This window comes from Netta rufina, assembly GCF_964035555.1.
Source record: "Netta rufina genome assembly, chromosome: 8".
NCBI classification, from domain to species: Eukaryota; Metazoa; Chordata; class Aves; order Anseriformes; family Anatidae; genus Netta; species Netta rufina.
Window position 1 is genome coordinate 1869463 of NC_140131.1, and position 14330 is coordinate 1883792.

The 14330-nt window shown below is 43.3% G+C and overlaps 1 protein-coding gene across 2 annotated transcripts in view; it reads right to left on the bottom strand.

Moving 5' to 3' along the window:
- The window catches only part of PDE4B (phosphodiesterase 4B), a gene marked incomplete at its 5' end in the record, with an annotated part of 153636 nt that extends 140453 nt beyond the window's left edge, over positions 1-13183 (bottom strand). For both annotated transcript variants that reach the window (XM_084291193.1, XM_084291192.1), the window contains 2 exons: positions 10495-10730; positions 13142-13183. In XM_084291193.1, the coding sequence (XP_084147319.1) occupies positions 10495-10730; positions 13142-13183 (278 nt within the window). The remainder of the gene's footprint in view (positions 1-10494; positions 10731-13141) is intronic.
- Between the last annotated feature and the right edge of the window lie 1147 nt (positions 13184-14330).

The window sequence follows — 14330 nt, forward strand, 5'->3', positions numbered from 1 at the left end:
ACAGAAGCATTACCTGGAAGCTGGGAAGAGATGCTGATGCAGTGAACTCCTTCAACCCTCCCTTAATATCTTCCTTAATAGAGGCCCAATGCAGGGAACTGTCTTTTGGGCTCAGAAAAGGGAAGCTTTATGATTTGTTTTTTTATCTAGTTTTGTTTTAATCTTTTTACTTAAAAAAAAAAAAAAAAAAAAAAAACCACCCTCATGCTCTCTCCCTACCTGTTTTGCTCAGTTGCAGTGCCTGCTGTCTCACGAGCCAGAACTTCTAAAAGATGGCCCCTGAATAGCTCCACGACAGAAAACTTTAAATGACATGTTTGAGGATTTTTCTTGTATTTTCCTGAATGTTTCCAAAATTGAAAAGCTGAATGAGAGGCAGAAATACATCACTAATTACTGGTTTGCAAGACGAGTTTCCCACATTTAAGGGAAAAAAAATAATAATTACAATTCACTGCAATTTATACTACCATTGGGAGATAACTTTTTTTTTTCTATATTCAATAGTTTCAAATTATATAGCCTGAATCTCCGTTCCCACAGATTTAGGGGCCTCTGAATTTTCCTGAGGGGCAGACACCAGCAGTTCTTGCACTGGGCTTTGACGTGACGTTTTGGAGCGCTATAAATGGCCACAGCAGACAGAACCACAGCACCTAGCAACACTTACGTGTGCAGCGTAAGAGCTGAGCCAACTGCAAAAGCAAGAAGCAACTGGAAAAGTCTGTCTGTGTTTAGTTCAGAGAGCCTGGACGGACAGCAGCACAAAGAAATTGCGTGCTTTTAAGAGCTTACCAGGACCCGCTCTATCTAGAAGGCGTCCTTTGGAGTTCTTCCCGTTTAATTAGCATCCAGTTGCTTTAAAACAGATTATTCCGTATTTATTAGGCAGCTCATTCGTTAATTTTGGGTTTAGACCCAACAGCTGTGGTCTCTGCATACCATTTCCTAAGTTTTTAAGTCTTTAAAACATCCAGTACCTCCACCAAGCTGAAGGAGATCCAGAATCCTTCGTTTATTTGTGACTAATCACAAAACCCCATCCCTAAGAAAGACACCCTGAGAGTCCGTGGTGGCTTGGACGCCCGGCTGCTCACATCGACCTGGCCCTCTAGGTCAAGCAGACCCCTGCACCATCTGAATTTCTTGCACTTTTTAACATTTAAACAAAAAATTACAGTTTCTTATGGTGCCACAATGCCATTTTTTCATGTGGGCCTTTATGTTGTTACCTCCTAGGAGCTGCAAATGAGGAGATAAATTTACGTATTAAAAACCCCTGGGGCATGATGGAAGACACAGTACTCATAGCAGTAATTTCCTTAGCAACTTTGTGCTTGATTTAGAATATTTCTTAGGAAATTTTAGCTGCCGTCTACGTTATCCCTAGTGAGTAATCCCTTATGTCAGCCCGATCTGTATTACTTACGATTATTTTCTGATTTCAGAGCCATAGATTAATACTTCACAATAAGCAAACTTATTCCTCAAAGGCATAAACCTCGGTGGTGACTCTGGAGAAAAAAGAAGCTAATGCAAGGCAGTCGTACAATTTCACACATCCCTTACGGACGAAGCGATCAGAAAAGGCTTTCTGCTTCTCCACAGACAGCTCCCGCTCAGCAGCCAGCCTGGGCTCTTTGCTCACTTCTGCACCGTGTCCAGGGGCTCCTGACACTGTTCCTGGCCAGGATGTGCAGTGAGTCGGTCAAGGAGCCTCCCTGCTCAATACGGAGTGCAAACAATTTTCTAGTTTTCATGCAATGAGAATGAAAATGATCCAAGACAGTGACAGGCGTGAAAAATCGATGTTGTTCTGTCAGAGCAACGTGCTTCCTGATAACAGATAACCCCATCCAACCGTGTCCCCTTCGCCAGCTCGTTTGGGCACTGCAATGGGAATGGTCCAACAACAAATGCCCAGCCCTGGACAACCCCTTCTCCTCCTTTCAGAGAAAGGATTTAAGCCACTTCCACAAGCAATCATTTTTTGTTATTGGTCTCACCTGATGGACAGGACCCGATAACTCCACCATTAATCTGGATCTGATTAGTTCCAGTACTTTACTCTCACTCTCCCGGGTTTAGTTCTGCTGTAGTTAACTGAGAAAACATCATTCCTGCTCGCACACGAGTGATTTTGGTTACTGTGCTGTGGTTCAGATCATCAGCTTGTCACCTCTCTCCAATTAAACAGTGGAAGGTTTACAAATGCATTTATTCATAACTATTGTTCCCTTAAAAATCACTACGTTTACTGTTCATCTGCGAGGCTGGAAGCTCCAGCTTTGCCAAGTGTCTTGAGTTTTGGTGCTCGGAAACCGTACCAAAGGCACCGCACACCGCAGTCACAACTCACATCCTGCTTTATCCATCACAGCTCAATGGGAGGAATAAATTCACAGCCACAAACCTAGAGACCAGTGCACTGCCAGTGCCAAAAAAAAAAACTATGGTGAAGAGAGGAGCCAGCCTTGGTCCCTCCAAGAGTAAAGTCTCAGGTTTTCATTATTGGAAAGCCAGTGGTAGCCAAATCCAACCTAAGGCACTTTCCATTGTTAAAGGGCTGCAGCTGGAGCACGTGGCAGAGCCACAGCCACGGGGCGAAGGGCTGGCTCCGCTGGCGTGCCCAGCATCACCGTCCTGCAATAACCACGGCCACGTGGGACAACCCAAGCCAGGGATGCAGGGCTGAGCACTGACAGAACGAACAGGTTCATCATGTCCTGATAACCAGAGCTCTCGTGTCTCAGGGGAGTCTTGGCAATCGGAGAAACTGCTCACAGCAGATCAGAGATAACTGAGTGCTGTTAAAAAAAATGAGTAGCTTGGTTACAAGTAGTTAGAAACGTGCTTTACAAGTGGACTTTGCTGAGTTTGGGCTGGGGAAGAGTGCATGGTGCATGGGATCCTGCTGCTTACGCCATGGATCCGCTGCGAAGGAGAAGGCAGCTCTCCACGTAACAGCACAAGCCGGTTCTGATCTGACTAATGATAACTTCATCTGAAAGGAGAGAAGTTTAGAGATAAAAGAAAGTTGTGTCAAATTCTTGTCTGATTCAGCTTTTATATCAACTGTATTTCCATAATCTCCATTTATTTTATATTCTTGGGAGGATGAAGTTTGAACATAATATTTCAGAAGCCTCATTGTCTTTTTCTAATTAACAGTGACTCATTTCTTTCCATTCTAGATACATTTCAAGCTGTCTTACTTCATTCTGGAGAGAGGTGTATAATTATAATTGAATCATTAAAAGCCTTTTCTGTGTGCCGACAGCTACCTCTGTTTTGAACGACTAGTACCTCCAGGCAAGCCTTGCAGTACCAAACTTCTGGATCATCTTCAATAAAATTCGTGTCCTCGAGTTGCAATTCATCCAAAAAAAGGGTTGCTATCATTTTGAACATGTAAGCAGACTAAAATCCAACAAATCAAATAAGTGCAAACTACAAAAAATATTATACTGTAATAATTTGCAAAAAAGACATTTTGTACAAAATTAAAAATGAGAAATAATGGAAATTAAAACCTACGACTAATCCAATACTGTGTTTCTTCTGAAAATTCCGCTGTACCAACCATACCACGTATAAATCACAGTTAGCCAATCTAGGACTTCTGGAAAATACAAATATCAAAAAATATTCCAACTGGGACAAAGATCCAACTTCAAAAAAAAACAACAGCTCCAGACGATGTCTAAAAATAGGCAGTCAAAACACTTATCTGTGTATTTTTTTTTAGCTGAGCAATATCTGCAGCGATAACTCGGAGATAACACCTTATCTCTGCAGCACTGGGCATGCAGCCGTACCCAACCACTGTCCATAAAACGAGCTCGCAGCGAGCCCCGTGTATTTGGGTTCCCCACCAATTTTCCCATCGTGAAGGATCCCTGGGACTCGGTCTCACGGGAAGACTTGCTTGCAGTCCACCCGTGAGGTGTTAAAGGGAGCTGGGGCAGGAGAAGCAACCATGACAACAAATTCAAGGAATTTTCTTCTTCCCATGCTCGACAGATACCCCCTGCCTCCCACCTGGCTGAACCCAAACAGATTTAAACCTCAGTGAGCTTCTTGATGTGATATTTATGAACTACCTCTAGACACCATAGGAAGTGTATCACGACAGAACACTTTCAGCTTTTCAGAGACGATCTTGAGGGGCTCCCAGCACCCCAAGCTCCTAGGAAACCTTGTGTTCAACACCAGGAACGAGCAGTTCTTAAATGCAGCAGGTAACATTTCAAAGGAAGCTCCACGGAAGAACAAACAAAATCACTGAGCAGGTAAAATCTGTTAGGACTGTTCCCAGTGTTTCATTTCTTACATCCCAGTCTCTTACATCTTTCTTGCTAAGAGACCTAGAACAAATCACGGTAATTCCGTTACTCAAACCTACATCGCCATACACGTTGTCCAGAAACACCACAATGTCATTAAAAACTACCTTCCCTGCAGAATATACAATATATTATGAGGAATACAGTTGACCTCCTTTCTTCCTTTTTCAGGATTCATGCATGCTCTGGAAATGCAGCACAGACTTCTGAAATACAGGCAGCATGTTCAATCAGAAGAACCGATTCTGCTTCACTACAAGAAAATAGGATGGGATTTATATAGGTAATAAATGCTTTGGAGCAGATGACGTTCAGAGGTCCCTTCCAAGCCCAACCAGTCTGTCATTTAGATATTTTTAAGTATAGGTGCAAAGAAAAACAAATACGATTTTGTTTTTTCCCCTCTAGGTTTTCATTTTTCACAAAGCCAGCTCATCTATTTTTTCCTCCTGTTCTAGGGTTGCAGCACATGCCCTCAGTCCTCATCCAGTTGTATTTGCAATGACCTGTGAAATGAAACTGCAGCCTATTTCATGGGGTGAGCAGATCTCCATTCCCTTTCCCCCCCCCTAACTTTCCGTGCCTGCCCCTTGGCTCAGCACCACCAGCATGGCAGCGGCCGAGCCCAGCCCCAGCTGAGGTCAGTGTCTGCTGAAGGTGTGGGCTCGGACTCAGCCGCCCCAAATCACTCCGAATTTTGTTGTTTTGGGTTTAATGCTGCATCCGATGTGCTGCCCACGATCACCACCTGGAGAACAACCTGCAGCACTGCAGGCAGCAGCCTGGATGCTGCACAGGATGGATGGAGCTCTGCACCCTGCTGCAGCCATGCACCGACCCCGTGCTCTTCCCATGTCCCCGCGTCCTACCAGCTTCAGCAAGAGTTTCAGATGGGCATGCAAAACAGAATCAAGCCCTGAATATTTTGCTTTCAGCTTTTGACCACCACCAGTTTGCACTGGCAAATGACCAGCGCTAATGCAACAAGCTTACACACACAGAAAGCACAATAGTTTACTGTGGTTAATCACAAGTGATGTAAAAAATTCCTTAAAAGCAAAGATTAATGATTTCTTTTCTTCTTTTCTTTTCTTTTTTTTTTTTTTAAAGTGAAAAGCACACAACCTGAAGAGCAACCCATTCTATTAGCCTGCAACTCCCTACAAACCTCAGTCCTCACTTCCTGCTCACAGAAGAGCGAGGCATGGTTTGTGTTGGACAATTAGCACAGATGTTCCAATACAGCATCTAACACCATCATCTAAATGTTTAATAGAATTTCTATGCCCTGAGAAATTGCACTCATTTGTTTATTTAATATTAAGTGTACCAACTCTTTACAGAATTCTCAAAACTGCCTTGTTTCCTTATGGCTTGGAACAGCCACATCCCCTGCTTATTATTATATCATATTCTTATAAACAGCTTATTTCCTTATGACCATGAAACTGTTTTGTTTCAGCACAGAAACTTGATGCATGATGGCCAGTGCATCTCCACAGCCCATCGAAATGGTGTACAGGAGAAGTGCTCGCTGCCAAACCCAGCCCAGGAGCTGCTAAGGATCAAAGAACGGGGGAAGAGAATTATTTTGAATGCCCCAGGTGTAGCTACAAATGCATCGTTCACACCTTTGTTCTTCTTTCTTGCTTGGATTTATCATCACAACGCTTTAGTTAGGAAACATGGAAAAGGATTGCTGCAAATATTTTAACAACTGTAATGAAAATAGAGGCAGTATTTGTACAAAAGCCACTTATAAGGCTTCTACTTTCAGACTGCTGCTTGAAGGTCTATATCCTATCTCCTATATCCCTTTTCCCCTGTACGAATGACAGAAGCTGTTTGGTATGGGCACTGCCTTGCCATTTTCACACAAAATGTTATTACAGCACAGCCAGCTTAACACTGCTGCTTTGGAGTCAGCCTGCCCATTTTTCTCTTTATTGGTTACAGCAGCACTGGTCTCCAGAAAATACAATTCTAACATTAAAGAGAGAGAGAGAAAGAGAGAGAGAACCCTCGGGAGCTGCTTTATTTTTAGGTCCCCATGTATCTTCAGTGAAAATGTTATGCAAGTCATGGCTCAGCCTCCCACAGTTCTTACCTCTGTATTACCACCAGAAGGTGAATTTTGGGTGATTCCAGAAAAAATGTGGCAGCAAAACACTTATGAAAGGAATGAGCTATGCCTTACTTCCCCCTGCCCCTCCCAAATAACACGTTCTGTATTTGAACCCTGTTATTCCTTTCTTCAAATCACAGTCCCCGTCACCCCAGGAACAGCTGGACTCCCACAATCACATTCTCAGCACGTCCCCTAACACAGCACTGATGGCGCAGACGAATTTTGTACTGTCACAGTGATGGCAGAACCAAATCTCACCTGACCAACAAAGCCCAGTATTTTTAAAAGGAAGCAAAGTCTTGGAGCCGCTGCGATATAATCTGGCCGTGTTCTCCAACGAGATGCAAGGTTTCACAGAGCTTGGTAACATCCATGCGTGGTTATTCCGAAGTCCCCACCTGAGCTCCTGTATCAGAATTAATTCCACTCGATTTGTTGGCATCCTGCAGTGGCCAAGAGGCAGCACAATCATCTAGATTGTGATCTTGCTCTAGTACGTGCTGCTGGAAATCAGACGAGATCTCTTAGGTACATAGGGATTGGGGCTGGGAAAGGTTGGTTTGCGTTTAACTCCATGAAGTTAACATACCCTGTGCAGCAGAGGCTTTTGTACCAACAAGAAATGGGAAAACTGGTAGAAACTGGCTCAGCAGAGCGCACACCCCAACTACACACAGCAAGCATCTTCCCAAGGATTTGATGGATTTAACAGGAGAGAAGTGACCCCAACAAAGGCAGAGGCATTGCACCCCTTCAGAGCGTTCACTAGAGCAATTCTTTGGTGATGAGGTTTTGATTTATCCCTGCGTCTCCAGAAACCACCTTATTGCTTTTCTGGCTAAGGTGATAAATTTCCACAAAGACAACAACGGCTTGTACAAGCAGGAAACAAAACCCCAAAGCAAAGGGATTTCTTTGTTCAGCACACAATGCCCATGCAAAGCCTCACCTGATGGAAAACACCAAACATAATGGTGTAACGAGGAATTCATGTTTCAGAAAGCAAAGTCAGCTGATGCCACGAGGAAGCTCTTCTATAAACTTACAGTCATTAAAAAAAATGAAAAGAGAAATTTGCGCACAGCCGACAAATGAAATAATGACATTATTTCAAAGACTCATGTTTCATGTCATAATAATGAGGTGCTTTGCAACCGTCTACGGGATTTTGTATGCACAGAAATAGCTCGCAGAAAGCTCAGGTAAACCTACACACTTCTCCACGAGTCTTCTAGAGAGTGTCTCCACGCTTCAACTCAGTGAGTCCTCAGGAAAAAAAAATCATACTAAGTGAATGTCAACTTAAATCACGATAAATCTTATGCATCCAATAGTCCCTATAGAAAACCCAAGTTTGGGCCTTACGTTGTTTATGCATTTTACTTGTGTGAGCCCCGAATGTCCTCAATCAATGCCATTTGCATTTAAATTTAAATTTCAGTGGAGATTTTCCTATTGCATGCCCCACTAAATCCATTTCTATAGAGCTATCAACAAACTTCCTTTGCACCAGCCATAGCAAGGCTGCACCTCAGGGAACGTAGGCAGCAGCCAGGAAATGGGGCCCAAAGCTAAATCCAAGGGATAAATTCAGGGAACCCTTTCCACGGCGCAGAGACAGGGGTTACAGGCCTAAAGCAGTGGGACCTGAACACTCAGCACTGGAGCAGTGGTGGCAGATCAACCTCCTCTTCTGTTCACGCCGCTCGTAAGATGCCTCTCACCCCTCTCCTCAGCTGTGTCTTTTCCCTGCAGGACAGCTCCAGCCTCCCGCGCATTCCTAACGCAGTAGCAATAATGGTAGTTAATTAAGGGTAGTAAATAATGGGCTCTTGCCACGGTGGCCTGATGCTGCCTGTTTTAACCTCCGTTCTTTCCCTTCAGATCCTTACCTTTTGATCTGCTTTTTTGACCATTAATGAACGTTGAACTCGTAATTCCAGCAGACTTCTCTCCTGTACCGAGGATTTTGCTGCTGAGCAGTAATACTGCTTTGCAGTTACAATCCCTTCATGCTCAGATACATCACTTTGTATTTATCTACACTGAAATTTTCCTATCCTTTTATTGCCCACTCACTGAGTCTCTTAATGCTCATATCACTCCAAAGCTGTTCCAACACAATGGCACAAACTGGGCTTATATAAATATAAGCTGCCTCTGGAGTGTATTTGGTGCAGGACTGTACCACGGTATAGAAGCCAAAATAGCTTAGGGACCGGATCCATCTTGCACCACTGCTACACTGACACATCTCCAGCACGACTGCGCTCCCTCAGGGCACGCTCGGGCCCCAAGTAACCTGAAATCCTGTGGGTAAGCAGCTGCCCGGCATGGGGAACAGAACTGGGCCAACCTATTCAAGGCCCTCGATGACCAGAACTTAAAACAGAAAATGGGGCAGTTTAGACCCACTTTCTGCCCAGCTGTATGAGCAGTCAGTGTAGGTGGTTCCCAGGTCAGAAAGGTGAGGGAGAGGCAAAGACACCTGCCTGTTACGGTGTGTTGGAACAGCACTCTGCTTGCAGAGTCACACTAACCAGCAACCCCAATTTTCTACATGGCTACAAGCAGATATGCAAGATTCAAACAAAATTAACAAGCCAGAAGCTAATTGCTTTCTTATGAATGATAAAGAAATAATAGTGACCTGAGGATCAGCTCTAAGTGCCTTCTCTCTGCCCGGCATACTGATCCCGAAAAAACACACCTGGTACAATCCACGCTGATCTGATTCTCCTGTAAGGGAAGAGAGGCGCGGCAATGCCCCCTTGTGTCCCGATGAAGCTAATCAGAAATTCACCGCAAGTCCTTGCATTTTCCTAAGTCATGCATGAAGGTTTATTCAAAGACCAGAATTAATTCATTCTCAAAACCACACCTTATGAATAGGCTCTGCGTCGTCTTGTAGACAAGATTACAAATTGCTTAACGTGCATGAGAGGGAAACACTTAAAATGCTCACAAAAGGTGAACCAAACCTTTCACTGTCAAAACACACAATCCATTTGAAATTAGATAACTCATTTTGTTAACTTTATTCACAGCAGTTAAATGCAAATATTGAGCAAAAACACCTGTTAATTCCTCTTTGATTTCCTTATGTCAAGTGCATTGTTTAAAATCCTATTTTCAATAGGAAAACTGCTTTTCCTAAAGTACCGTAACAAAGGAATTTTGGAGGTCTTCCAAAAAGAGTGCTGAGCTTAACAGAAGCTAAAACCAGATTCAGAGTTTGAAATAATGAAGTGAATACACCTTCCAGCCAGCAAATGAAATGGAGAGTGGAGGATTTAAAAACTAGAACCCAAAGCACACTCGAAATTTACGTTAAAAGGACAGTGTTTATCATTGCATTGCAAGGCCATTTCAAAAATCATATGCTAAGCTGGACATCTGACTTTATGTAGTCATGAAATTCACTGCAATGCCAAATCATGAACACTTACTTGTCTACCTCTCCTCGCTCCAGATCAATTTCCTTGCTTTGGTACTTTGCATTCAGTTTCTGTTTTGGAACTCACCTCTTTGCAACCCCCTTTAATCAGCTCTCCTATAGTTTCTTCAGGACTTTTCTTGAGCTTAACACCAGTTTCAAATGCTTTTCCAAGCCTTCCTTCTAACACTTTGACAGAAAACAGCCAGAGAGCTAAAGTCTCATTCCTCAATCTGTTTTAAAAGAGTGTATCGCCATCATAAGCAATCCACATCTTCTGTGGGTGGAAAACTAATAACACAAATCCTTTCACCCAGATCAGAATTTACAACACAAAAGTTTCATGAAGATTCATAAAAATGTGAACAAAAGAGGTCCATAACAGAAGAAGAGTTTCAAAAAGGGCTGGCAGCTACTCCGCAAACGTAAGTCCATGATAAACCAACTGCTACACATCAACAATACTGATTAATTTACACATTATTTAATGCCTTTAAGAAAAAAAAAATAAAATAAAAATAATAGAAAACAACAGCAAACCCTCAATAAATAACCACACGAGGTTCATAAGGAAAATAACCTACCAGTCTTGGTAAGTGGTGATCGCAATACTTGGAGGTGTCAACAAAGGCAGAGTTGTTGGTCTACAGACGATGTCTCTGTCGGGTGTCCTTGCTTTTTCTGTTTGTCTTTGGGATAGTGGGGGTAACTGCAAATTGCCAGAACAACACCTTCTTCCTCTCCAGAGGTCTATGCCCAGAGCATGGCTAGAAGTACTGTAGGACTTACTCAGCCCACACTCCAGGTAATCCAGAGCATTCTGCAAAGAGAAAAGCCAACGAAATTCTTCAAACAATCAGTTTCTTCCACACGAATAAACCACACTCAATTACATCGTTCTACAGTCACAGCTACTCACAGAAGGTAATTGTTTTATGAAATCCTGGCAGAGTTTGACTGCGTTGCATTGTTATTTTATCAAGTTATGAATTAACTTGAAAACTCATTCATAACTCATCTAGGCTAAATTCTAATCTAAACAAACACTTCAATAATCCAAGTCACTTCGGTAATATATTAAACTTTTGATATTTTGAACTTTTTCAAAGAATAGTCCACACAACATCCACCTCTTGTATCATTCCACTCCACAGCACAAACATACTGGTTTGCCACTTTTTTTTCTGATGATTCACCAGGCACAGAAAAATGCTAATACGGGGCTTAGGTACATCTTGAATCATTGGCGACTCGGTGAGAAGAACTTCCTGCTGGGCTACCCTACCCTATGCTCGTCATTTCTAATAGAAATATTTTTTTTTCCTCTCAGATCTTCTATTTATTTCTATCTCAAAGCACCAACATGATCACAGAGCTGGCCATCAGTCTTCCCAAATCCAAGCCAAGGTCTTCCCAGAGCAGAACAGCTCTGCAAGAAGGCTGTCAGTTTTGGTCTTACAGAATTTAGCTGGTCCAATACAAATGAGAATAGTTCTGTATTGTGAGCAGTTTAAACTGAAGGATTACTGTAATAGGTGTGTATATATATGACCACCTCTCTATATTTTTACTCTTCTACCTGCTTCTGAATTTTGATCTCTTCCCTACTCTCTCCACCCCCTCTCAGACCTCCCTCAGCCCACCTTCCAGCCTCCCCAAATCCCTAGGTTCACTTTCTGGTCCAGCTATTCCCACTGCATCCTTTCCTCCACCTCTCTAGCGAGCACTGAGTGTAGGAGGATCTGCCTCAGCCCTGGAAACAGGTTGAGCATTGAGTGACAACAGGTAACTGGTAACTTTGAAAAATAAACGAGTGGTGTAAGGTTCCATAATCACTTCTTAGGTCCTTCAGGAACAACTACAAAGTAGCACGAGGCCACCCGTGCCTCCTAGTTGCTAATGGGAAGTGTGTTCTCCAAAGACATGGGACTATGGTACTGCCTGCCCTCCTACTGCAGCAGGGACTCTCAGCACAGGAGTGAAGGACAAAAACAACATGAGAATGGCACATTACGAATTTCCTCAGCTTTCCCTGCTTTTTTGCCCATCCCACAACCACACAAACCATCCAGAGAGGAAACAACATGGCCCACAGTTACTGCACTCCATTGTAGTCTGAAGTGCTACAGGGCATGCTGGTGCAGGTTCCTGAAGTTACTAAAACACCAAAATCATAATGACTTAGATAGAAGTTCAAATATTTGGCATGCTACGCTTTCAAAAATCATGCTAGAGAGCTTCAGTGATCCAAACCCTACTCTTCCACAGCCTAAAATCTGATCAAAAATATTCCTAGGAAGCCCAGAAAGAAAAGCCTGGCTTCTACAGTAGGATCTGACTTGACATGCCTTTATGAGTAATTTTTGTAAGATTATTCTTTTTGTTATTATTTAAGAAATGTACAGCAGAGTGTTCGAACTTCCCATTAGATGTCAGATGCCTGTTTTCATTATCAGCAAGGACTGAGTTGGCTACAGCAACCCCACCATCACGTGGGGGCAAACTAACCATGAAACAGTGCAACATATGGTCTGAGAGTGTAAAAGAATCACTTATCTACTGGAGGAGAGCTATAGGATACACTGGCTCTGAAGTTCCACTCCTCCACTGTATTTTCCTATACATTCCTGTGGTTTTCCATTTTTGGAGAGTCCCAGCTGTGACAAGCAAGACGATTAATGCTGCAGTTATCACGCCATCATTACAAGCTGATGCGTTTCTCCAGAGAATGGGAACTGGCATTTAATTAATAGCGGATTATGATGATGATTAGCAAGTGTAGTAATGGAATAACACATGCATAGCATTAGGTGTTCAGCAAATACAGTAGCAAGAGGTGTGGAAACACTTGCAAGTATAAAACTACTGCACATGCACAAAGATGGGATCCAGAGCAGAGCTTCTGCAAGATATGGAAGTGAATGTTCAGTCCTCCCAAATGTCATTATTACACTGAGCAAAGAATAATAAAGAATGTGCTCTGCATAAAACTCTTCAGAACTCATAGTGTGGGTGTTTGTTTGTGCTTTTTTCTTTTTTCCCTTTTTTTTTTTTAAACATGTGTGGGCCTTATTTTATGCTTAATATATGAGCTGCAAACAACTCTAAGAAAATCAATGAGCGACCGAAGTGAAACCAGCTGATACTTACCAAGTAAGAAAAGAACAAACTTTTGACCTTACTTCTATAAAGTACTGGGATAAATAAAACACACCTCTTGAAGAAACATACCTCATCTGCAGTTACTGTCATGACACTTCTGCTTTTCTTCATTATTGAGATTACAGTGCGCCCTGCTATACGAACTTCTTGTTCAAGCCGATTTCTTCAGATGAGCAACCTGAAAGAAAGAACAGCTGCAGCTGTAATTTTGAATAACAAACCATTTTTGATGACAAACTATGCAGCTAACTGCTGGTATCATGGCTGATTCATAACTTACTGCCCATTTTCATGTAACACTTGGCAGCGGATGTTATGCAAGCGTAGCTCTCCATTAGTGAAAGGGCAATTTAACATCTACTCAAATCATGTTAAAAGTAATCAGTATTCACAAGGCTCTATAATCTAGGCAAGCCCCGAAACATATCCAGTAATACAGGATCAAAGCCAACAGGTCCCACTTGTAGAGGATTTTTCCTTAATTGAGCTCTTTGCAGGAGTACAGAAAGTCCTAGGGAAAGGCTTCAGCTGGCTCTGAGAGAAGCCCGTCCGAAAAACCGTAATTAAGAAAAAGAATTGCACTAGCATTTGGTTCTAAGATTTAATTGTAACTCATGGCATTATTTACTACCAGACTGGCACACACACAACAAATACTTCAGCCACCGAACCGCGGCCTTCTGTCGAGGGTGGCACGTAGACAAATCCAGCCATGCAGCCAGCCGGAGAGGAGCAGATGTGGCACCACAACTCAGCTCCCAGAGCTCTCCCCGGGCACACAGGGTGGCAGAAAGCAGCACCCTGCTCCCCTGCCCTTAGTGCACAGCCCCACGACGGGGCAGGCACTGAGCACCACCCCGCAAACCTGCCCTTGGGTCCCCACCTGCGGCGGCAGCACGGGGACAACAGAGAGAAAAAAATATCAAAATAAACTCAGATTAAACCCTGCCACAGAGCCAGCGTGGTGGCTGTGTCTGACTGCAGCTCTGGCCCTCCTCGCCTCGGGGCTCACACATGCAGCACACGTCCCTGCTCACCAAAGTGTCAGGAGCGCTCAGCTCCCTGCCAGACGCCCTCAGGCAGAGGGCAGAGAGCAGCCTCCACACAGGGAAATAGGGCACAAAATCTGGCCAGGCTACTTCCCGGCACTGCTGCTCCTGCCTGCAAACCGTATCTGGCTTGTAAGACCTGATATAATTAATTAGATGAGCAGCCCAGCAGTGAGAGAAGTTCACGCCGTGTTAACAGCACAGAAGTC